The sequence below is a fragment of the Sceloporus undulatus genome, chromosome 5 (assembly GCF_019175285.1).
Source record: "Sceloporus undulatus isolate JIND9_A2432 ecotype Alabama chromosome 5, SceUnd_v1.1, whole genome shotgun sequence".
Classification (NCBI taxonomy): domain Eukaryota; kingdom Metazoa; phylum Chordata; class Lepidosauria; order Squamata; family Phrynosomatidae; genus Sceloporus; species Sceloporus undulatus.
The window spans coordinates 18,270,407-18,296,073 of record NC_056526.1 but is presented as its reverse complement, the minus strand read 5'-3'; the positions used below and the strand labels follow the sequence as shown (position 1 = coordinate 18,296,073).

Genomic DNA, 25,667 nt, shown 5'->3' with positions numbered 1-25,667 from the left:
TATTTCAGCATCCCTTTATCCTGTTTATATGTTAAGACAGAAACAGTTGTGCCTCTTCCAAAAAGCTTTCCCCCAGAGATTTTGCCTTCTTCTAGAATACTGCTATTTCACCCTACCTTACCCTCCCAAAAGCCAGACATGTATAGCAACACATGATGCCCTCTTGCTCAGACTACAGACTATTTCTGCAGACCTTTGTTACCCTGATACAACATTCATCAATACTATTTTAAACTAGTGAGATGATGGCTATGAGGCAGATCACTGGCCATTCTGACTGACCACTGGACAATACTTAGTTACTACAGGATATCATTCCAGTTTGGAAGTCATGCTTAAATTATAGGCAGGAGAACCTTGATTGAAATCTAGAATCCTCACTGACTGGCTTTTTCGAAGTTTATCCAAATTATGTCCTCCCATAATCTCAAAACAGTAGCCTATGGGTTTGACAGATAGCTAAGGAGACCAGGTCCCCTCCCCTTTTCTGTATCATTTCCAAGTGGAACATTTACTAAAATATACCTTTCTTCATTACAATATGACAAAATAAGGGCTGATTCTGTGAAAACTTTTCTAGTACTTGTCTCAGTTAACAGTGGTGAAATGAGGAGGCAAAAATTAAAGGTGAGAATTTGTAATGTCAGATTATTCAGGTACTCTGATAAACAAGCAGCGGAGATACGTAAAAGCAAATTTTAAAAAAAGAATGATTAAATTGATCATGTTAGGAATGTGAGAGTGGAAAACTTGAGATTTTGATGCAGAACCCAGAAAGTGTTAGTGTAAGGGACTCCACAAATTGACTTGCTAATGGGAAGCATGCTTTTTTTAATTGATGAATAGAAAGTTTGAGAAAAGTGGGGAGACTTGTCCCTCTGGGTTGGTTGGAGGCTCCTCAAATTAACAACAGCTAGGGACTTTAGTACCTTCACACCAATGGAGGTACAACACACACACAACTTATTTGGAACCTGGAAAAGCAATTTGGAGTCAACTTGACTTTCAAAAGTGCTCTGCAGCCACTTAACTTTCTGCTTCTTTGGAGTATTTCCTAAGCCCAACATGTTAGCTAGATATTAGAACTTTCTCCTTGCAAATTATGAGAGGGTAATTGGGGAGGTGCCAGGGCTGGACAAAATTTTGAAATCTGATTATGAATGGTTGCTTGAGAGAAAATGAAAAAAGACTGAGTGGCAGCAAAGTAACAAAAAGTGCTTCCTGTTGATCAAACGTTTGTCAAAAGTGTGCTTTGCTGTGACATTAATGATTCTTGATATGGATTCAGGAGATGACGAAGAACATGATGGGAATGCTGGATGTCCTGAATGTAGAACTAAACATACTTGATAGGTCCTAATGTTTTGATGTTTGGTGTCTTCTGGCAAGGGGTTCTGTGTGCTGTCAAGACGTGTAACAAAGGTTCTTCTTTAGCAGTGATACCATAACAGTTGGTTCATAAGGGATTGTAAAGGCTGCCAACTTTCTGCTTGTTTTCTGTAGCAGGAGATAAGCAAAATCTATTTAGTCTTGGTAATGGAAAGCCTGTAAAGAATTCTTAACTGGATAACCAGTACTATCTCAAATGCGAACAGTGCTTTGGCAATTCTGTTAGCTGACCACAAGATGTAATGGTTAGACACAATAGTCCACCAAACAGCAAGAGCTTCCAAAGTTTTGGTCCTGACTTCTCCCTCCACTAGATATACATAAAAGTTAAATGTAATAGTTCATATAATAATCTGTGCACCAACATGTGTTAGTGCTTTGCCCTTCCATACTAGGTGAGTGCACATTACATCCTAGTAGAATTATTTAGCAATAAAAGCATGATAATGTCTCTGCTTTCTCCTGGTCCCCAGTTACATCTTGAAGGTTAAGAGGCATATCATCTGATCTTGTGGCAGGAATTTATTACTTGTGCCTGAAAACTGGATTTGGCATAGCGCAGTTGAATTGCTATAGAGGTTGAGAATTGATTTTTCCTCCTGTCTGCCTTCTAAGTTTTGCAACAAAAATAAAATTTCCCTATGGCCAGTGAAAAGAATAAGGGTTTCTAACTGGGAACACAAAAGAAAGAGCCCTGTTGCTGGGAAATATATTGGGTTTGTTCCCTGAGAATTTCCAAGAATGCTATGATTTCCAGTTGAAGTCGTTGAGCTTTGACAATTCTTTGCCTATTTCCTTCATTCCTGAAATGCTGTTTTTCTGGGTCATTTGAGTTGTGGGTTGGGAGGGATTGTATTATTGTAATTAAGATTGTAAAGAATGTAATTTGCCTGTTTGGGGGCATAAGGGGAAAAAGGAGAGTGTTCCTTTGGACAAAAGCTGATCATTGATTTGATTTTTGTCTGTTTGGAAGCTTTGCAAGTTGGTTCCTGGTTTGTGTCAAAACAGGTGAGAAATCTTCTGGTCAACAGGACTTCGAACCACCATTGTAGGAGGCGTCTCATCATCAAGCTGTGAAAATATATCACTGATACACTCTGGGAGGAATTTAGCAAGCTCTTGGTTGCATGTGGCAGTATTTGGCTGGGTCAATGAACTCCTCCACTGGGTTTCAGAAGAGAGTCAACATGAGCCTTCCATGCCACAACAAACTGAACTATGGGAAGCTTCCATCACAAGAGCCCATCATTTGAGAGTTGACACCTGATATAAGAGTGACTGACTGAATTCTTCCCTATGTGCTCTTCTCTTCCCCCCCCCCCCAGCTCTGGGGCTCAGGTACCTCACTTGGCTGCCTTTTCCACTGCTCCTGAAATGCCCTGATCCCTCTGCCTGCCCATGGAGCACAGCATCAGGGATCCTTTCCTCTCCTCCTTTGCTGCTGCAAAGAGCTGGGTTTGAACTCTCCTGGTTGTTACTGGAAAGGGGAATGCTATTTATTTTTTTATTGTGTATATTTTGTCTTGGTCTACTGATTCCCTAAGAGCGACAGTTACCTCAATAGTTAGTTCAATGTTGTGTGTATGAGTAATTTTTTTAAGGATCCTTTTTTTAAAAAAAAGTTTGATCCTTGGAGAGCTGTAGATTTTATTTCCATAAGAATTTGTTATTTTGTATAAAGTATGTTCTTAAAATAGCAGTCTGATCTTGGTCTGTTCTTTAATTTCATATCCGCCATTAATTTCATAAAGCTACGTTACTCTGAGACATCACTCTCTCAAGATCATTACTCTGCTTGGCAGTGGCTCTCCATGATCTCAGGCTGAGATCATTCACATCACCTCTGGGCTGAGATCCTTTTTATTAGAGATGCTAGTAACTGAAGCTGAACCTTTTTCTACATATAAAGCAGAGCGACCCACCAAAGAGGATGTTTTATTACCTGGAAAGTTCACATTTGAACAGTTAAGTGATAAAATGGTTGGAAGACTCAAATAATCTATTAATCTCAGCTAGAATTTTTTTTAAAGGTATAATATTAATTCTGGAGTAAAGTGGCTCTATTTATTGTCTCCTCTTTATTCTTGAATGCAATTGAAATGACTGAAATAGCAGCTACAGTAATTCACTTCACTTGGTTAAAAACACTTTTATAGCCTTCTCAAGTATTGCATTTTTGCACAATTACTTTTGAATAAGGTAGATGAATTAGATGAACAGATGAATTATTAGAACAGAAGAGGCCTGAATGTCATGACAAGAGGCTCCACAAAGTAGTTCTGTTTCAAAGGAGCCAGCATACTCTATATCACCATGTGTCATAACCAAAGAAAAACTGCCCACAAGTAACATACAGACCAAATAGCTTCAACTGACTCAAGCATCTAAACAAAACCACATTGGAAGCAAAACAAGATAGTTGATCCAAGTGCATATGTCATATCCTAGTTTCCTTTTATATTGGCTCTTGCTAAGAATGTAGGATTTTGTGTCCTTGAGTCATGTTATGCTTCAAGATTTGCAATCATAATTGGGAATATGTTATAAACACACCAGTGTGGTAGAGTTATGTAATGCTGCAGCTTGGGATGTAATACAGTCATGCTACTGCTTTCCAGTTTGCTATCTGTATGGGGACATGATTATATTTCAGTTGCTCCTTCTGGGATACAAGGGAGTGAAATGGGCTTTTTGAGGGAAAATGTATATGTTGAATTACTCGGGTTCACATAATAAGAGTTAACAGGAACAAGACCTTTCAATGTATGATGGACAATTGAAAGGGGGCACTGCCTCTGAACTTGTTTTTCATTGCTAGCAACATCAGTACAGACAGGCATACATTGAAAACTATGGGGAAAGAAGCCAAAATCAAGGGAGATAAAGTTTTAAACAAGATGGAGGGACAGCACTTTTTTGTTACACTAACCACACTAGAGATGGTGATCAGAGACGTATATAGCACTGTGTCTCTTCCTGTTGGATGGAGCAGCCTCCACTCCCTCTTCACCAGATAAGTCAGAAAGAAAGCATAAGCAGTAAAAGTTGCTCCCATAAATATCGACAGATTCCATTAAGTTTTCCTTCAGTTGTATCTCAGTAGCTAGATACTGACCCCTGAGTACTGTGATCTTCTCTTTATGCAATTAATTCAGTAAGAATTGTCTTTGAACATTTTTGGTCTGAATCTGCTTTGCAGGCTGTGTAAACACTGGAGGTTACGTCTGATTTCCACCATCTCCTGCTGCTATTATTCTGCATTGGCTTCTATAGTTAGACAGTTCAAGATGAGCCCTCTCCTGTGGCAGTCGCCTTCTCTCCAAAAAGGGTCACTCCAGATCCATTAAAGTAATGATTAAAGCAGCTGCCAGTGCATTCCCACATTGACTTTGGGTCACACTAAAGAGCATCACTGATTAATGATTCAGTATCCTTATCCCCATAACAGACCCAGGCCAGTTATTATAAATAGGCAAAAGGAAAAGCGCATCCTTAAGAGGTACAGGCCTCTGGAAGATCTGGGAGGTTGAAGCCTGGAAATTCTGCTGCTCTAGACACTTTTACATTTTGGCGCCTTGTGCAAAAAGTGATCATAACATATACTCATTCACATATAATCTCATTTTAGTTTTTCATTTCCTAACGTAAAGTTACAGGAATAGTAAGGGGACATTTTGTTTATTTCCAGACTCTAGAGAAATTTCTTCAAGCATTGTCTTTAAATACCTTCCAAGGACCAGGAGCTGAAAATTCTACTTGCGTAGTCAGTAAAGGCAGAATATGGGGAAGAACTGGACTGTTTTCATTTTGTTTGGGATTGTTATAACACACTCTTTTTAGGACAATCCAGCTCAGATGTATCTGAGTCACAAAAGGCATTACTTTATAGAGAGAAAAGTGTCAGCAGGAGAGTTTTAGTTTGCCCCACGGACTGCTGCCTAGTGTCTCTTGCCTCTGGATTACTTACTGAAGTGAGGAACAAAATATGTCACTTCAGTGTCAGATTTAAGGTTTCTCCAGTTTTCTGGTCTTTAAAAAGTTGGAAACCACTGTAATATATGGATTTTTAAAAGAGCCTGGACTCTTGGAAGGCTGATCACTAGCAGGCTACATTAGAAGACTTTTTAAAAATCTGGCTTTACATCTTTATAGACATATTTAAAGCAGAAGACAACATACCAGTAGCTATTGAAGCCCCATTAACATTCCTGAGGATGCACATCTGTTTCTCGATACCAATCATCCTGAGCAAATATATCAGTGATAAATAGAGTCTGCATCAGAGAGAGAGAACAGGATTGATGGCCTAGAATTCCCCGAAGTAATAAACTGAGCTGAAAGGTACCTTAATGTATCTAGGAAAGGTGAATCTGGGACTAGAACAATCTAGTAATCTTCCTCTGTTTGCTTAGGGGACGTGGCTGACTTTGGCTGGCATTTATGGATTTTAAGAGCCATTGTTTTATGTCTAAACCCCACTATGGCATGTTGCAATTAGAGAACAAGGAGAAACCATACATGGGATGAAAATCAGGCAAATTGGTTGACTGTGGTTTTCTTTTTGCTTCTTAGAAACAACCAGCATTTAAGCGACACCAATAGTAACAGAAAACAATTCTATATTCAACAACCAGTGTGATTAATCCTGGCACTTGGGAAAGCAGGACTTGTCTAAACAGGCCGAAATGCAGACAGTATTTGTCTAAAAACCAGTTTAAAGTTAATGTTCAAAACAATTCATTTTAAAAGACAAGCTTGTTCTCCACCCATCAGTCCTGACTTAGCCACTGGGGTGGGGTTTGGGGCACCTACTTTGCCAGGTCTGAAAGGGAGAGGCCTGATGAGTAACCAAAAGGGGGGTATTTTGTTTTGCTTTGTTTCCCTCTACAGTGTGTTTGAATAAAAACATTGAGAGTTTGTGAACCGTCCCTAAGAGCAGGGATGGGGTTTGTTAACAGGAGGAATCCAGGTGTCAGTCATATGCTTAGAACTGCAATTGAGGAGGAAAAGAGGAACCAAGCAAAGAAATAAGCAAGGTAAGCTTTCCCATCTTTTCTCTCAAGACTTTTCATCTCTGCATATATGTTTCACTCATGAAAATATATTATGATATTTATTCTTTCAGAGCCAGCATTCAAATCCATGCTAGCTTTTATGCAAGCTATTTTAGACAGAGAAACCTCTTAACTGCTTAAACTGCTCAGATTCCTGACAGTTCAGGATCTGTTAGTATGGCAAGAGGAGAAAATAGTTCAGTGTCCCCCAGAGATTAGATTTCAATTTTCCATGGAATAGAGTTGGTTTATGCCCATTTCTGTAACATTGCAACAAGAACTGTCATTATCCAAATCACAGTTACTTGTAATATTGAAACATTTATGTTGTCAATGCACATCATGTGCAGGTAATCCTTTGTGCCCTAAGGTCACCAGGCAGACATACCTGACAATAAGGGTTGTGTTCATTCAGCTAAGTGGTGAAACTGTATAACATGCAAAGTAGGAGAATCCCAGCTTGAATGCAATTTCCTAGTTCTTACTGCTGTGAAGTTAACTTGAAAATGTGTAAGCAACAGATCATGACAACTGCCACTTCTGATTTTAAAAGAGGATTCTATAATTTAATGGTTGGAAACAACTATCAATGGTAAGTAGGAATCATGAACGGTTATATATGATTTCTATTATCGAAGACAGCATACCTCTGAACATCAGTTGCTGTAGAACATGAGCAGAAGTGTGCTAACATATTCATGTTCTAGTTATGAGCTTCCAAATAGCTTTTGGCTGGTTACTGTAAAAACAGAATCCTATATTAGATAGGCCTTTATGATGATGGGTCATGGCTCTTCTGATACTGTTATGGTGACATCCTAAAGCTAGACTAGCAGAATAGGATTTCTTCCTTCCTAGAAGAATAAACTACAAAAGTAAATGCATGCATTAATGGCACTGCCCTTCCGCAGTGGTGGGATTGCACACTCTTGTGAAACACGAGGCAATGCTGATGGCAGCAGTGCTGCTGGTAGGGTTTCTCACATCAGACAGGCTTTTTCTGAGGCATTAGACTAAATGTGCCAAACCGCTACTGGGCAGCAGAAGTAATGGGGGGTGACCCTGGCAGAGAATCTCTGAGACACAACAGCACTGGCACCATAGTTAATGCTTGTTGATACTGCGTAGAAGGAGGCACAGTAAAAGCCCTTTTGAATGCCTTTTACTATGATGAAACTATTCAAACTGAAACAAGAGACAGTGCCAGAAGATGAAACTCCCAGGTTGGATGGCACTCAACAAACTACTGGAGAACTACAAGTAGCACTGTGGCTAATGACACTAAAGGATTCAAACCAAAAGGATGTTCAGTTGTTGGTGTATTCAGAGGTGAAAGGGAAATTCAAAGCTGCTCAACATATACTATGGAATATAGAATGTGAAGCATGAATCAGGGGAAGCTAGACATACAGTAGTTAAAGAAGAAATGGAGTGTATGAACGTATTGTTGGGCAATTCAAGTCTCCTAAGGCTTCTGCTTTTGTTATGGAAACAAGAATATTTAAATTTCAAAAGTATCAAATCCAAACCTGATAGGATTTAGCTTTAAATCAGCAGAGTAGCAGAAAAGTGTCTTTGTCTAACTATGCTTCTCCAAGAACTGAGACTGACTAAAACAACACCAACAAAAGTTTACTACTGACTTTAATCTATATACCTAGAGGCTATATCCTAATCTAGGTAATGAATAGCTCAGGTAAAGAAGAAATCTTTATCTCACCATCTTTCCAAAGAAAGTTGAGGGAGGAGGAAGATGGAGGACCCAACAAGGCAGGAGAAAATCTTTTAAAAAGAGAGAACTACCCAAAAGGAAGAGTGATCTGAATCACATGATTTGTTTACCAGTTTGCAAAGTTATTCCCTTGTGATTCAGTAGGAGCAAATGGGATGCTTGAATGAGGGGAGACAGCAGGATTTGCATGCAGGAAAATCTATCGATCTAAGGAGGGGAAGAGAGAATGCAAAAAATCTTCCAACACATTTCCTATCCACAGTGGAACTTATCAGATGACAGATGTCACATCCTTTCTGACAGCAATCACGTTTGGTGCTTTGAAGTTGTGGAAAACCTGGGCATCCTTTGCCTTGATAACTGACTGTCAATAGGAACAGGAAACATTACAACCTGAGATTCTTCTAGTGACTTCTGCTGTGAAATCACAGTACCTTATTCATGGATGCCCCACCATCATCCTTATCAATTTTGCTTATCTCCTACATTTTCCAGTTGTCCCCCCCCCCCTTTTTAATGTTTATCAAAGAAAATCCACTAAGGAAGAAAAAAATGATGCCCATGTCTTTCAGCTGGGAGTGGTAGAAGCCCTCTGTCCAGACGCACGCTTAAGTTTCCAGTTAATTCTGAAGTTTTTGGCAAATAGGATGCATAATCATTGCCTGTAAAATGAACCCTTGGGTGCAGACTGGATGAACTGTTTGATGGAAACAGGCAATGAATACCTGCTACTTATTCTGTATGATTATGTCATGAGTGCTCTGGTTGACAGTTTTGTATAGAGGATGGAGGGATTTTTACATATTAATTTCAGGCAGCCCTGTGTAGCCTTCTCATTGCGTGACAGTCCAGAGAAAAACACAGAATCCATATATTGGAGAAGGGCATGTATACTAAAATAACACTCCAGGAGTCCATAATATTAGGAGTAGCACTTGATCTAGTGCTGTCCTATACTACACATTCCATTGGTTTTTGGATACAGTATTTAGCCTCCTTGAAATGGCAAGAAAGGATGAACAAGGCACATCAACAACCATATTTCATATGCTTGATATTTCCTTTCCCCTTTCCAGTGACAGACTATACATAACCTCTTTAAATGCAGTACTTACATATCATTTTGAGTAACCGGAATGCTGCAAGCAGTGGGTCTTACACACACAGGCAAAAAAGAGCTTTCCTAGCAACTAAGTAACTAAATAATGCTAATAAGCAATATATGATTCACTGTTTATGTGCAGTATGACTCACTGGCCTTGCAAATTTGTTGCCTGACTTGTTTTTGGTATGTCAGGGCAAAAATGTTATATAATAGCTGAGGATGATCTTAAACACACAAACAGTCCTTTGTTTAAAGCAGTGTTGAGATACACACAACTTGCTTTAAAGCACACAATATTTTGAATAAGTCTTGCCTATCCTTCTTTGTTGATTCCATTTTTCTGCAAGCCAGAGATATCGTCCTGTCACTTGCAGAATGAGCCAAAAATACATGATTACTCAACTTGTTGTTGTTCTCTATTGCTTTTCTCAGACAAGATACTAAACCACACAGTCAGCATTGCCATGTCATCAGCAAAACCTGAGACTAAGGGTGTATGGCCATACAATATCATAGTGAGTAAGATCTTGTAATAGGTCAAGCAAGAGTAGAGATGGGCTTGAATTTTTGAGGGTCAGCACAAATGGATATGGCAGCAAAATCTGGCTGACCAGGTAATATGGCGACTCAGAGCCTGTGTGAGATGGGGGGACATGTTTGGGCAGCCAAGTGGGCAACAAAATGGACCCAACACCTGTAGCAAATTGTTCCCATTCCCGCTACAGCTTTCATCTAATCTTAAAACATACATGACACATGGGGACTTTTTCCCACTCTGTGCTGCTGAGGTTTGTGAAAGGATCACTGTCAGTCCTCTTGAACCTTTCTTTCAGGCCATTTGCTACTGTATCTGTTGTTGTGGGCCTCCAAGTCACTTCCGACTTATGGCGACCGGAAGGCCAACCTATTGCAGGATTTTCTTGGCATGTTTCTTCAAAAGGGATTTGCCAGTGCCATCCTTAGAGGCTGAGACAGTGTAACTTGCCCAAGATCACATACTTGAGAGGGGAATTGAAACCTGTTCTCCAGAGTTGTAGTCCAACACTCAAACCACTACACCGTGCTGGCTTTCATTTGTGCAATAAGAAAGATCACAAGCAGCGGATTCATTGCCTCCCTTGCTTCCAATGATGTGATGGTCTCAAGCGCAGGCACCCACCAACTGTCTCCACAATCTTCTCTCCTCACTTCTGGCTTTTGCTGCACTGATGTTTGCACTCAAAACACCACAAAATCTTGGTACCAGTGGAGAGTTAAAAGCCACCTCACATACAAAAGCCAAACCTCCTCCTCCTCCTCCTCCAGTGCCACTAATCCTGAGATTTGTCTCTCTGTCTGAAGAAACACAGTAATTCTCCAAGAATTCAGTGGGCATCCTGAAACTTGGCTAGATTAGACTCGACTGCTCACCCAAAGCACAGCTTTGAAATCTTTCCAAGGCCCTCCATGGTCTCCCTTTTCTCCCCTTTCCCCACAAATGAACATCCCTCTTCAATGATCAAGGGATTTGGGTTACAGTTGCAGGGACTTCTTAGGAGTATCAGTCAGCATTTCTTCACTAATTGGTAATGTGGCTGTGAATGGCCACTGCTCACAAACTGTTTCCTACTTCTCTAGGTGGGCATATTGCTATATCCCTTGCTTTATTTCTTGGTTTCCATCCCAGATAGCGTGGGTTTCCTCAAGACCTCATTTGGAAAATGCTGGCTCAAGCATTCCCAGAGTGGGTTGCATTGAAGATAAAAGCTTGTTTCTCCTTTTGTTCTGGGGCTTAGGGATCATTAATCTCAAGTCTCCTCATTTTCTTTCTGCTGACACCCTCCTTGTTTGTTGCAAAGCAGCTGATCGGTGGACTTTCTTTTGAGTAAACATGCTGATGATCACACTGCACTTTTTTGTGATAATGCATTCCCATTTCTTGCCACCTGGACTTAGATCAGGTTTATGTTCATATGAACAGAGGTGAACAATGGCATGTATAGTCTGTCTCTGGAAAGGGGAAAGGAAATATCCCTGGATTAGGCTAAATTCAAGGATGGAGAGGGGAGAACCTAGGGATTTACCATAAGCCATCAGTCTGACTTCACTAAATACCTTAAATATCATCTTTGGAAGTTGATTAGATGATAAACTGCTGTTCTGTTTTTGAACCGACACTCTCATTTGTTACCTATAATAGACCCTTGGCAAGTAATATATCAAGATGCAGTAATGGTCTTCTCTTTCCCAGCTAAGAAAAGGCAGAGTTGAGAGTGTCTCTGCATTTGAAAGAATTATCCTGTGTCAGCAGCAGCAGCTGCCACCACCAAGAAACAACATTCCCTAAGGAACAATGAGGGACAAGAAGAAGATTAGGTTAGTTCTGTTCTTTTTGCTTCTTGCCTTTTTTTTTTTTTTTAAAGGGGGGGGGTGCACTCTTCTGTGGAGCAGGATGAATGATGCTTAGTTTGCTGTCATTAGGAGATAGGCAGATGGACTGGCATAGGACAGTTAATATCTTGTGTGTATGAACTTTTTGACTTTTATTTCAGTTTGTAAAGGCTGAAATTGTAGTGCAGTGCAAAGCCACGTCTACATTTACTGGATGGGGCATCAACTGTCATACATGCCTGGCGCTCCCAATGTCTCACGCAATTCCTCAAATAAAAACTATAAAATTCAGAGTGACCCAATGAATAAGCTTCAGGACAGAGATCCAATGTGATGCAGTGGTTTGGGTGGTGGGTTAGGACTCTGGAGACCAGGGTTCGATTCCCTGCTTGGGCATGAAACTTCACCGGGTGACCTTGGGCAAGTCACATGCTCTCAGCCTCAGAGGAAGGCAATGGCAAACCTCCTCTGAATAAATCCTGCCAAGAAAACCCCACAATAGTGTTGCCATGTCGTAAGGACATGCAAATTTTCTTCACATGCAATTAGGAAACTTGCTACTCCAAAATATGGTGATAGCCACTAGCATAAGTATCTTTCTAGCTTGCATACACGAATTTACAGAAGGCAAATCTATCATGGACAGCAAAAGTGAACCTCCATGTTCTGAAATAGTATACTTCTGAACACAGGTTGCAAGGGAGGGAGCGGAAGGGCTGGAAAGCTGAACAGATTGATTTTTTTTACTTTATACCCTGTTTATGAACTTCTGAAATGCATTGACCACTAGCTGCACAGTGAGTCAAGGATGAAAGGGTTTTTAGGAAGGGATGGAGATCTAGCTTGAAATGCAATGCAAAGAGTTTTTGAGAGTGATCTGAAATGTTAGCTGTTCACACACATTTATTTGATTTCAATATTGTCACTGAGGATTTCTCCTCGTAATCTATTCATAAATTACAACATGTGATCCCACAACACTCTTTGTACTCTATCAAGATCTGGTTTGACCATGTGCTTTGATGGGTTATTTGTCTTCCATCCACATGGAGGCCCAGATGCAAAGTATGGCTATAAAAGGTAATATAATAATAATAATAATAATAATAATAATAAATTTTTATTTATATACCGCCCTGTGGCGAACCAATCCAGGCGGTTTACAACATTAAAATAACATACAGCATAAAAACAATATATTTCCCTCCCCCCTTAAAAAGTTATTAAACTGCATATCTAATTTAAAACCACAATAACTAGTTAAAACAACAATAAATTAAACAAAATAATACCAACCAATAAACCACTGCAACTTCAGTTCTAAAGAAAAGAAAAGGGGGCTTTGGAGACATTACTGGGGAGGGGGAGATCCTGAGATCCTAGGGCCGGGATATTTCAGTCTGGGAAGGCCTGCCTGAAGAGATCCGTCTTGACAGCCTTTATGAAGCTGTCCAAAGATGTTAATTGACGGATCTCGTCCGGTAGGTCGTTCCAGAGCCTGGGGGGCAACAGCAGAAAAAGCCCTCCGGGAGGTCACCGCAAGCCTCGATTTTTGAGACTGCAACAAGTTCCTCCCAGAGGACCGGAGAGTGCGGGGAGGATTGTATGGGAAGAGGCGGTCTCTGGACCCAAGCCATTTAGGGCTTTAAAGGTAATAACCAACACCTTGTACTGAAGTGCAAAAGTGCAAAAAGAGAATGTAGCAAAGATTTACTTTGTACATAATGTATACCAACCATGGTTTGCCAGAGAGCATAACTAGTCATAATTTCCTGATGAATAGACCTGTATGCTGGCATTCATCTTTGATATTTTAAACATTAAATATATGAGCCACAATGAATTATTTGTTTCTGCCATTAAAATATATTGACAAGTGTGGGTAGTAAACTGCCAGTATTGCTGTACAGATTATATTTAGCCTATAAGCCTCATAATACAGAACATAAAAAGTGTAGTTATTCTGTTTAACAATATAACAACACCATGAAAACAGTTTTCCTTCTTCTTTTCAGCCTTCCAGCAAAGTTAATAGATGGAGGTGTAGCTGGGCTTGTGGGGGTGACATGTGTTTTCCCTATTGATTTGGCTAAAACCCGTCTCCAGAATCAGCAAGGACAAACAGTCTACACTGGAATGTATGTATTCGAGAACTTGGTCTATTATAATGCAGGTGTCCCAGGATGTTGGGCATAGACCTTAAGGGAGCTTGTTCTAATGGTGCCTCTTCTAGGTATATTGGGAATTGCTGGAATCTTCCTTGGTACTTACTATTATTATCATTATTATTATTGAACTTTGGCATGTTACAGACCGCCCAAAAGCAGGCGGTCTGCCACCACCGTCATTAGCTGCGCCAAGAAGCCCCAGCGGCCAGACTGCGAGGCTTCCCGGCGCAGCTAAAAAGAAACACCAAAATGGCGCTTCTTTTTGGCACCCAGAAGTGGCGCAGCGAGGCGTGCACTTGCGGTGTCACTTCCGCCGTGTGACATCCAGACACTGTGTATCCGAGACGTAAAGATGGTGGTGCCCATGTGGACTGGCACTGCCATTTACTACGTGCTCCGCGCGTACTAGGGACAGGGCCGGTTAGGAAGGTAAGACCCTTCCTAACCCTAGTATGTGCGGAGCGCGTACTAAATGGCAGTCTGTAATGCGCCTTTATTTATAAAATGCTGTAGGTTTACACAGCACTGTACATAAAATAGAATAAAATGGACCTGCCAGTGGCATACATTCTGGAAAATGGAATATAATACAAAATTAATACACAATACCATTCAACAAAACTATACAAACAGATTAAAATAAACATCAAATATCAGTCAAGTAATGTCTTCCTTTCACTTCTTGAATTGGTTTCCAATCCCAGCTCTTTGTTTTCCAAAATTTTCTCTAGCTCACTATGCAAGACAGCAGTAACAAAGTGCTGCCAAGCTGGCAATTGAACCATGCTATATGTAGTGGTTTGAGTGCTGGACTGTGATTCTGGAGACCAGAGTTCGATTCCCAGCTTGGCCATAAAACCCACTGGGTTATAGCAAAGTCCCATGCTCGAAGGGGAAGGGAATGACAAACCTCCTCTGAACAAATCTTGCCAAGAAAACCCCATGATAGTTTCACCTTAGGGTTGCCATAAATTGGAAATGACTTGAAGGCATACAGCAGCAGCAACAATTGCATTTCCTTCAGTACGAATCTTTCTTTTCTGTAAACCTTCCCATTTGACTGAATGTACCAGAGAAATGGCTGTCTACCTCAGTGAATGGTAACATTCTTCAATTACCTAACTTGTTGACTTCTGTATTAATCAGATAATATATTGAGTGAAGCCACTTCATTGGGCAGAAAGAAACAAAATCTGTCACTTTTTTTATCCACACGGAATAGCCAATAAAACCATTATAAAATTATATAGAAGAGAATACCATCTTTGCTATAATCTTTAAGCCATCAGAGAGTGAACAGAGAGCACAGTGGGATGAGAGTTATACAGTCTTGGTGTCATGGTGCCATGGCTGAGACTCTGCTCCCAGTAAATACCTCTCAACTCTTGGAGAGTGGAATAACATGGAGCAGTGTTTCTGTGGGAGATGGCTGCAAGGTCTATCACAATCTTTGAAACACCTAATGTTCGCTTTTGTTTTTCTCTCTTTACATTAGGCGAGACTGTTTGGTGAAGACGATTCGCTCAGAGGGGCTCTTTGGCATCTATCGAGGTAAACTATAAAAACAGAGGGCTTTCCTCTTCAGTAGTAGAATAGGGCAATTAATAAAAGTGTATGTCAACTAAAAATAAGAGGAAGGTTTTGAAAAAAATATTTGTGATGCTTTAAAATTAGAATCAGAGAATCATAGAGTTGGAAGAGACCACAAGGGCCATCCAATTCAACCCCTGACATGCAGGAACTCTCAATCAAAGCATCCTCGAAAGGTCATGTCTTATGTGTTGCAAATACCTTCTTTAATATAAAATATAGGATCTTTTTTATAATAAAGCATAATACAGTTTGCCCTCCTTATCCACATTTTTTTTTATCCATGGATTCAAGCATCCACAGCTTGAAAATATTCCTAAAAGTATAAATTTCAAATAGCAAACCTTGATTTTCCATTTTTTATAAGGGAGACCATTTTGTTGTGCCATTATATTTAATGGGTCTCAAGCATCCACGGATTTTTTTATCCATGGGGGATCCTAGAACCAAACCTCAGGGAATAACAAGGGCTCACTGTACAAGTGAATGGATTTTACATTTCTGTCAAATGGCTAACCCCTTTAAGGAAGAGCCTATAGGGTACGGATATCTTCAGATGTTGCTGAACATCAGTTCCCATCAGCCTCAGACAGTCTGATTTGTGATTAGGGATAATGGAAGTTTAAGTCCAATAACATCCAGAGGGCCACAGATTTCCCACCACTGACTTAGGGACTTTAAAAGGTGCTCATTTTTGGTTAGCCTTTCTGTTTGACCATTACTTGCACCAAGACAGAAACAGCAGCTTCTGTAGCAGTTATGGACAGAACTTATAACAACTCTAGCAGTGCCAGTCCAGGGGGCTGCTTTTCTAGCTCCACCTTGACTCTTGGAAGAGTCTGTCTGACAGTTTTGACATAGTCTCACTTGTGGGCACCAGACACTCAGAATCATTGTACTGCAGTATTTACACCACTTCCCTTAATCTCATTTATTGAATCATTGATCTCCCTTTTCTGAGCCCTGCAGAGCTGAAAATGGGACAGTCCTTCTTAGACTGTCCCAAACTATCAGTGTAGCATCAAAGAGATGTTGGATGGTGAATAATTAAGATCCTTCATTATTCTATGAAGCCAATTTGGTTCTTGGATGAAGTTACTGTCTGAAAATTTCTTCACTTATTAGGAGACTAAATATTTTTCCAAGTCTCTTATAGCAAGTAATGCTTATTTTACAATGATAACAGAAATTGTAAATAAATAAATAGATAAGTCTAATGTACCTAAGCAAAATGGTAATCTGTTATGTACCATCACAGTCTCCAAAGTTGATCAAGAGCTCCCTCTTGAGTTCACTCCTTATGCATGAAGTTGAAAAAACAGAGTATCAATTTCTGGGGAAGTGTATCTGGTGCTAACATTTCTCCTGGTTTAATATGTCTTTTATTCATGTATTTAATCAATATGGTCAGAATCATTTTGTAGGTTTAGAATTTAGCAGTTCCGAAATGTCCACATCCAGTAAGGGGCTGCTGTTAGTTACCACATAGAGGAGCTGGCAAAGTGATGATGCACATTGGGACCAATGCATGATGGTCCCATTGTGCATTGGGACATCAGATAAGAAGTGCTGAGTAGAGTGCATCAGTAGAGCCCAATGTGCATATGTAATATCCTATTACACAGGCCAATGCAATTTTAGGCTGCATCAATAGAAGTATAGTGTCTAGATCAAGAGAAGTAATAGTGCCACTGTATTCTGCTTTGGTCAGATGCTTTGATTTGGATTTCCTGCATGGCGGGGGGTTGGACTGGATAGCCCTAGTGGTTTCTTCCAACTCTATGATTCTATGATCTTTGCAATTCACTAAAAGGGTTTCTTGGCATCTCTGCTACATAGCTAAGTATACGCAAATCTACATAATACAGACTGTGATAAAGGATTTTTCCATCATTTTATATTTGTTTATTACTTGCAAGAAACCTTTTAGTCAGCAGTGTGTTTTTGTGCAGTCAGTGCCTTTTGTGCAGTCTTTAGCTGGAAGTAAAATGTGTTAATATGCTAAAATGCAAAATATTTCCCCCATCTCCTTATAGGGGCTGCTGTGAACCTAACTCTTGTCACACCTGAAAAAGCAATCAAGTTGGCAGCCAATGATTTCTTCCGCCAGTTGCTCTCTCAGGATGGGTATGAGGAACATGGCACTCTCTTATAATCAACTGTCCAACCTCTCTGTGTGGATGTGTGTGTGTGTGTGTGGTTTTCTCCATGGACAAATAAATTCTAAGATTCAGAATGGAAATATCTGTATTGTCAGTCACTATTCTAAATTTTTAATGTGTTTATTTGCCTTTATCTGTTTGCTGGTGGACTTTCTCTAGCTCAGCCTTCCACAACGTGGTGCCCTTTAGCCATGGCTGGTTGGGATATTCTGACAGTTGTAAAGTCAACATCCACCTGGGGAAGGGGCACCAGTTTGGGGAAGATTACTATGGAAGCCATAGAAAAAAGCTAAGTAATTTCCACCACTCCCACCTCTCATCATTTGGCAAGTTTAAAACTCTTTGTGGGTGCCCTCCTGAGCAGTGCATAGTGGTACATTTTGAAATGCAGGGCCTGATCTTGTTACCTTAGCTACACCCACAAGGGAAAATTAAAAAAGCAAACAAATCATGTTGATCCCTGTCAATAAACCTATTCTAGTGATTTTTCTATCTACACCAGGAAGGTGTCTTTTGTAAAGGCAATGGCTCTTTGCTGCCTGTTCAAGACCAAGCTACTCCATGATTACAACAGGGAGAATTCATAATAGTATAATGTTGCTGGAAGGCGAATCAACCCAGCTAATATGAAAAGTGCAAATTCAAAGGGAACAATCAATTCTGGGGAAGGTGGCACATACTGTAATCATCCCAACTGATAAGAAGTCCTGACACTTTGATCTTGATCCACTAAAAGTGTGTTTCTGAGCCATTCTTTTGCCTCTGTGTTACTCTCAACAGAAAACAATTGTCATTAGCAAGGGAGATGCTGGCTGGCTGCGGAGCTGGGACTTGCCAAGTGGTGGTCACTTCCCCAATGGAGATGCTGAAAATCCAGCTACAGGATGCTGGACGGCTAGGTGAGGCCCTTCTTGGAACAGCGAAGGTCAAAATAAAAAGCTGTGACAGCAAAATACTCTGCTTATGATCCATCTGTCCAACTGTTTACCACTAACTCTTCTATTTTTTTAGCTGGTCTTGGTAAAACAGGGGTTACTTGCCTATGTTTTTTCATTTTTTTTCTTTTTTCCATTCTCTTGCAATTGCCTTAGCAAACAATTTCTAGTACAGGTTGCTAGGCTTTCCATTTTTCATGGGTTTCAGCCCTCTCGCTATAGGTTCTCTAGACATTAAATATTTTAACATTTATTTATACTTTAATATGCATAATTTCTTATTTTAACCTTTTTAATTGTGTTGCGTGTTGGCTTGTATCCCATCCCTGGGGAAAAGGTGGGTTGTAAGTGAAACAAAATTAAATATAGACACTAGATTTCTTCAGAGAAGGCGGCTACTCATGTCTCTAGTGTACATGTATAGAAATGAATGCCTGTGATGAACACTAAAATGTTGTGCTATGCACCACTTGCTGTTCACATCCTGCAGATACTGAAGCACATACAAAATAATAACAACATGTTGATAAACAGCTTCTTTTGGCTAAAGATACTGGTAAAACCTCCTCTGAGGAATTCCTTGCCTAAGAAAGCTCCATGCAATTTATGGGGTTGCCATAAGTAGACAGATGACTTAAAAGCAAGTACATGCATATGCACATATGAGAAAAACAATCTGTGTTAAATTTTAAGTTTAACTTGACAGTTAAATGGACAGGCTCTTGCAAAATAAATTAATACAGTATGCAACAGACAGAGGCTTCCCAAAGATCAAGGATTTTTGGCTGAGGGAATGCTCTTTGGTACAGTGGTGCCTCGGGTTACGAAATTAATTCGTTCCGCGGCCGCTTTCGTAACCCGAAAAGCCTTCGTAAGCCGAATTGCCATAGGCGCTAATGGGGAAAAGCCGCGATTCCGTGCGAAAAAGCCGAAAAAAGCACCAAAAGTTTTTTCGTAACCCGAAAAAACATTCGTAACCCGGAACAATGATTCCCTATGGGATTTTTTCGTATCCCGAAAATTTCGTAACCTGGGTATTTCGTATCCCGAGGTACCACTGTATGGGAATTGGCATTTTACAAGTGTATACCTGTTTAGCAAATATCTGACTCTCCAGTTGTTGATGAACTGCAACTCCCATTAGCTCTACCCAGCATAACTAAAGGGAAAGGATGATGGATGCTGCAGGAACCTGCAGGCATGCATATGGGATTACATGTTTGCTACCACTGCACAAACAGATTTTTAATCAGAAAGCTTACAAGTATCTGCTAACTGCAGCAAATTAGATTAATCACTCTTAAAATATATAAAAATAAAAATGAGAAATTGATCAATATCAGTGGTAGCCATGAAACATATTGTGGTTGTTATGGGTATCTGTGTTTGTGTACAAATTAAGAATGGGAGAGAAAGTGGTATGAGTTCCTGTGTATACATGTGAAGGGCATAGTTTAGGAAAAATTGCATACAAAAAATGTGTATATGCTAACAGAAATGCATAGGGTAAGATGTATGCTGTTTTTTTTACATGGACATCCAACCAAAGAAACAATAAATGCACAAATTGATGCAGAATGTAATAAATGTAAATGTAATAAACCTCCAGGACTTTTAGAAAATGAAATAGATTGATCCCTCTTTAGGATGAAAGAAAGTCAGGCATTTTTCTTCTTTTATTTTAGCTGCTCACCAGCAGAAGGCCTTGGGACAGGATGGAGTAGTTGCTGCCACCTCTCACCATCCACCGGGACAGCCTTACAGCGCAGGGTCTGCAGCAGCAGCAGCAGCCTACCAACGTCCCTCTGCCACTATGATCGCCAAAGGTCTGCTGCATACCCAAGGGATAGCAGGCCTGTATAAAGGTCTGGGGGCCACTCTGCTCAGGTGAGAAAGAAAAGGGGACCTCTATTTCCCTACACTGTAGGATGCTAACTGCTACTAGTTTTTAAAGAAATTCCTGGGCTAACTTGGCAATTGAACTAGCAGAAACATCTGGAAACTAGCAGAAACATTCTGGCATGTAGATGATAAATGGTTTCAGATTTGGCCTACACCTTGATGTGTGACAGTGAAAATGCTTTGTTCTTTAAACATATCCAGAAATAGCCATCTTGGCCATGGACAATAACATCCAAAATCCATAAAACAATGATATCTTTATTGGGCCAACCAAAATTCACAACATTCATGTTGACAGCTTTTGAAACTTTGCTTTGAAACCTGTATTTTTTGGTTGGTCCCATAAGGGTATCACTATTTTGTTGAGGATTTTGAATGTTATTGTACTCTCCATGTTGGAGAGGAATTTGCTTCCTGATCTAAAAAAGTGTCTTTAGCTTCTGGGCCATAGGCTTGCTCTAGAGCAGGGGTAGGCAACATGCGGCCCGCAGGCTGGATGCGGCCTGGCGAGGCCTTGGGACCAGCCCCAGCCTGGTCCTGCCGCCGATTGCTGCCGGGGCCTTTGGGGGGCAATTGTCTATAGAAGCCTCAGAAACATGCATTTATATTAACATTTTTTAAAAAATCATCAATTTTTTTCACGTGTCCTCCATTTTTTTAAAAAAAGTGTCTTCCATTTGAAAATTTTGTCCTACATTTGTCCTGGTTTATTTATATATGTAATTTAAAAAAATTATTTAATTATTTATTTTTTTGGCTTCGGCCCCCCAGTTGTCTGAGGGACAGCAACCCGGCCCCCGGCTCAAAAAGATTGCCTACCCCTGGTCTAGAGGTACCACAAAAATAATCTCCTATGTACTTAATCTCCTATGTACTCAAATTCTACTTTAAGGCCTGCAGCAATGAGGGCAGCCCTATGCATACATGCCTATTTTAAGTTTACTGTTGCGTGTGGTGGTGGTGGTGTGTGTAGCAATATCAGTATACATCATATATGAATGGGATTCTGGATCCAGCACAGTCTATGAAGAATTCTCTTCTGGAGATGCAGGCCCCTTTTCACAATTGGTTGTCCATTATGAATCATTCTTCATCCCAAAAGTTCAAAATGACATGTACAGTTCCTAGATGGTCTCTCATTGGGAAAGCTTAAAGGCTAAACTGATTTAGCTTTAACCACTAAAATGCTGTACGGCTAGTCTTTGAGAATTTGGTTGTACTGTGTACGGTGAATTTGTGTTTGTGAGGAAGGGATGCTGGTCAAAGACATACATGTCTTTTAAGTTTTACAAGCTCATGATGCATTGTGACTCTGGTAAAAATACATTTGTGCAAAAATATCCAGGTTTCAGTAAGTGCAAATTCTGATAAGGTAGGCAGATTATTGTTGTTAATCCATAGCACTTAACTCAGAAGAGTCTTCAGTATTTGTTCAGCCAACTATTTTGACTTGAACAAAGGTTTCTTCAAGGATTCAGCCAACTATTTTTTTTACCTACATCATCCCACTTCTACTCCCAACAGGGATGTGCCATTTTCTGTTATTTACTTCCCACTCTTTGCCAACATCAACAAGCTGGGGCAGGAGAACCCTGAAGAAAAAGCACCTTTCTTGCACTCATTCATTTCTGGCTGTGTGGCAGGATCTGTGGCTGCAGTCGCAGTGACCCCACTGGATGGTAGGTAATCCAAGGAGATACTTTGAAAATGTGTTTCTGATATTTATTTATTGTCCTGCTACAATATTGTTTTAAATTCAGGCTTTTTCAGAGCTAAGCCAGGTTCCGTTAAGCTTCTTGCAGGGCTGCTTTGTAAACTGTATTTCCTCTTATGGGTCATATAGGCCTAAACCCAGTTACTAGTCTAAGTTAAAGTAGACCCATTGAACCAACAGTATTTACATAAGCAGTGATTATTTATTTATTTTATTGAATTTTTCTCTCAAAATGGGATTCAAGGGAGCTTAGAATAATTTTTTCCAGCTAAAATATTAATTTTCAAAAGTTAAAAATAAATTCTGTGAAGTGACATTTATTGCTTTATCTTGTGAGCTGCCTTGGGTCCCTTTTTGGGAGACAGGTGGCACAGAAGTGAAATAAATAAAATAATACAAGCTGACTTTATTTCCAAAAATATATTTTCTTGATTTTGATGTCCATATAATACATGTGTAGCTAAAGCATTAAAGTATTCTAACCGTTGAATAATAGATTGTGAATTTAAAAGTACAAGCAAGGATCATAAATCAGGGTTAATTGTTGCCTTACAGATCTTGACTTGTTTGGCAGCAACACAATAAACCAAAATTTTGGGTTTGAACATCAGTGAGCTTTTCAGATGAGGTTAGTTTAACCATGTGTTAGCAGACTCTAAGTGGGAACAGATGGATGGGCTGCATTGGTGTGCAGCTCATTCACAATAAGCCAGGACTGAAAAGATCCTGCTTACTGTTCCATACAAATGTGGTCTGTGTATCTAAAATTTGGGGTGTGTATGTGTGATATGCAAACTATTATAGTAATATATTCAGGGGCAGCCATGTTGACCATGCAGCCAAATAACCAAAATCTACAAGAGTCAATACTTTATTTAGGCCAGCTAAAATAAAGAAAATAGATCATGCAAGTTTTCCAAGCTCCACTGGCTTCTTAATCAGGCAAAAGATGTTAAAATCATTGTTACTGCGTCTGCAAGGCATTTCTGACTTATGGAGACCCTCCTATCACAGGGTTTTCTTCGCAAGATTTGTTTGAAGGGGGTTTGTAGGACCTGGTCCCTACATAGCCAAGAAGGGAAGTAAGTGGCCTCTGTCTACACTGAGATCCCTCCAGAACTGTACAATAGAAACAACTTCAAATACAAAATGTAGGCCTTTGACTCTAACATCATCATTTTCCTACTCTTGTATATTTTTTAAAAAGCTTTTACCTGATGAACAAACTAGTAGAGCTTTGAAAGTTTGCATGTTTTATTTTCTGCATTTTGGTTAGCCAATAAAGATATCCTTCTTTTGTGGATTTTGTATTTTGTTATAATAATCATTATTAATGTTAAGCACCAGAGAGAGGTAAGACTATTGCATTCTGATCACTCCTAGAATACATTTTGTACATTTATGCCAAGGAATGCCTAATTTTTGATATCTTGGTGCTAAGAATAAATTCTGCAATCCAGGTAATGTAATGTTTAATGAATAAATTTACAGCGCTTTATAAATAAAGGTTAATAATAATAATAATAATAATAATAATAAATTATTTTAATTTTAGTTCTAAAAACTCGCATTCAAACTCTCAAAAAAGGTCTGGGAGAGGACACATACAATGGGATCTTCGATTGTGCCAGGTAAAGATAACTGAACATAGTTGTCAAACTGTGATCAAGCAATTTCATCATCTGGCTTTGAGCCTTTTTTCCGTGTAACATTTTTTTTCTTGGTGGGACCCAACTTATTGCTGTAACAGGATCATCCCCATCATGATCATTCTCCAAATGTGTAGCTTTCTGTAGCTAAAATGGCAACATCCATGCATGAGATGATTATCAGGAAAACAGCTTTCTCCAAGTATCAAAAATATGGAGGGATGCGACCTTGTGAGAACTAGACCATAGGCATCAAATGTTGTCTGAGAAAAGAATGCAGTGCATAGAAAACTGAATGGGAGCACAGTTCACTGCATCCTTTTGTTATAGGTCTAATTTCTTCTATATATAAGTAGTTGAAAGGAGTTAGAAATGAAGCTTTTCTGTTATTGCTTTATTCTCTTCTAGAAGGAAACTGCTGATAATGGAGCAAGTTGCTCCAGAACATGTGATTAGGAGGGAAGAAATGACTGTTCAGCTAAAGAAACCAAGATAGTCAGAAATGGACAAAAATAACCAAATGTGTGTTTAATGTATAAAACTCACTTCTTGAGCTTCCCAAGATCTTGTCTGCAATTTGCATAGTAGAGTATGTATGTTACTACTCCCAATAATTGGGGATTTGTTCCACAACGCAGAATTGTAAAGAAAATAAAATGTCTCCTCCAAAATTCTCAGCCATCCTCTGTAGTCTGCCTAGTTGTTCTTTCCCTCAACATGACAGATATTTACCTGATAGCAAATTATTTTGCCTTGAACTATCAAAGTGAGCCCTTTTATAGACCAAGAGTTATTTGGTTCTGTGTCTTTCCAAAGCTATCATTTCAGATCTCCTCCGAGGTGTGACTGCCCTTCCTATTTTTGTGATAACTAGCCAAATTGAGAATTCCTAAGAGAAAGGTTGAAGGCCCTAAGCCTTTTCTCACAATTTGAGCTTTTGATGAACATACACTTATTACATGAATTAGACTTGTCTCCTATTCAGCCTCTGACACAATTCAAAAAGTGGGAGTCAGGAAGTTTGTTCTCTCTTCTTCCTTAGAGAAAGTCTGCTTTCTATACTGTGAATTATTTTGTTACTTACAGCAGCAACAAGTCAGCATGTGTTTATTTAATGAACTCACTGTGTGTTTCTCATCTGCAGGAAAGTCTGGATTCATGAGGGTCCAGCTGCTTTCATGAAGGGAGCAGCATGCCGTGCGCTGGTAATAGCTCCTCTGTTTGGCATAGCCCAAGGGGTCTATTTCATCGGCATTGGAGAATATGTCACTGGATTTTTCAAATAACACCATCTCCAAATGCAGTGATTCTTTGGCTGAGACTGCATGCATTCTATGGAACTGACTGATGGAAGAACTAAAAATACTATTTTTTAATAGCTGCAGGGTAAGAAACCACTATCCAGACTCCACTTTCCAAACAATCCCCTACAGCCAAACCCTCTTTATAAGGGTGAGGATTGCATGGTATTAAGGAAAAGGTACAAGTCTGGCTTATCAAACTTTAATCTTTTCTTTACAATGCCCAGCTGCTCACCCAATGGAAAGATAGACCTGAAGAAATCAAAAGTAAATTCTGCTGAGAATGTCTTAATATAGGGAATTAGCAGAAGAGCTATAAAGCTGTATCAAACTAATGTCCTTAAACAGGAGAGGAAGAAATCCTTGTGTATATAAAGTATATTTAATAATGTATGGAGAAGTCAGTACATTTTTGCATCACGTTATGCTTGGGACCTATTTGATCAACTCTAGTTGTAATTCTGAAACCACACTCTGAAGCCTGCTAACCCTGTTTTCTTCTCTGTTTTCTTCTGTGGCTGTATTGTGTTGTATTTGTAATTTGTTCCTTCCATAGTCAACTTTAAGCTTTGGGCTTTATAGTAAAGCTGCAGTTG

The 25,667-nt window shown here is 39.7% G+C and overlaps 2 protein-coding genes across 4 annotated transcripts in view; both read left to right on the top strand.

Moving 5' to 3' along the window:
- LOC121931777 (cat eye syndrome critical region protein 2) overlaps window positions 1–3,042 on the top strand; it is a 136,621-nt gene extending 133,579 nt beyond the window's left edge. For all 3 annotated transcript variants that reach the window (XR_006104209.1, XR_006104210.1, XR_006104208.1), the window contains one exon: window positions 2,398–3,042. The gene's annotated coding sequence lies outside the window, so the exon portion shown is untranslated. The remainder of the gene's footprint in view (window positions 1–2,397) is intronic.
- Window positions 3,043–11,612: 8,570 nt separating this feature from the next.
- Window positions 11,613–25,317, top strand: SLC25A18 (solute carrier family 25 member 18). Its single transcript, XM_042468414.1, has 9 exons — window positions 11,613–11,635; window positions 13,666–13,788; window positions 15,314–15,369; window positions 17,445–17,535; window positions 18,351–18,469; window positions 20,191–20,392; window positions 21,932–22,086; window positions 23,677–23,752; window positions 24,915–25,317. Exons 1-9 carry the CDS (start codon window positions 11,613–11,615, stop codon window positions 25,054–25,056), a joined length of 987 nt encoding a protein of 328 aa, XP_042324348.1. The 3' UTR covers window positions 25,057–25,317.
- Window positions 25,318–25,667: the final 350 nt, after the last annotated feature.

Coding starts and splice junctions, on each gene's coding strand:
- SLC25A18 (XM_042468414.1), top strand. CDS start 11,613: ATGAGGGACAAGAAGAAGATTAG. Junction 18,470..20,190: donor ACAGGATGCTGGACGGCTAG/GTGAGGCCCTTC, acceptor CTTTTATTTTAG/CTGCTCACCAGCAGAAGGCC. Junction 22,087..23,676: donor CGCAGTGACCCCACTGGATG/GTAGGTAATCCA, acceptor TTTTAATTTTAG/TTCTAAAAACTCGCATTCAA.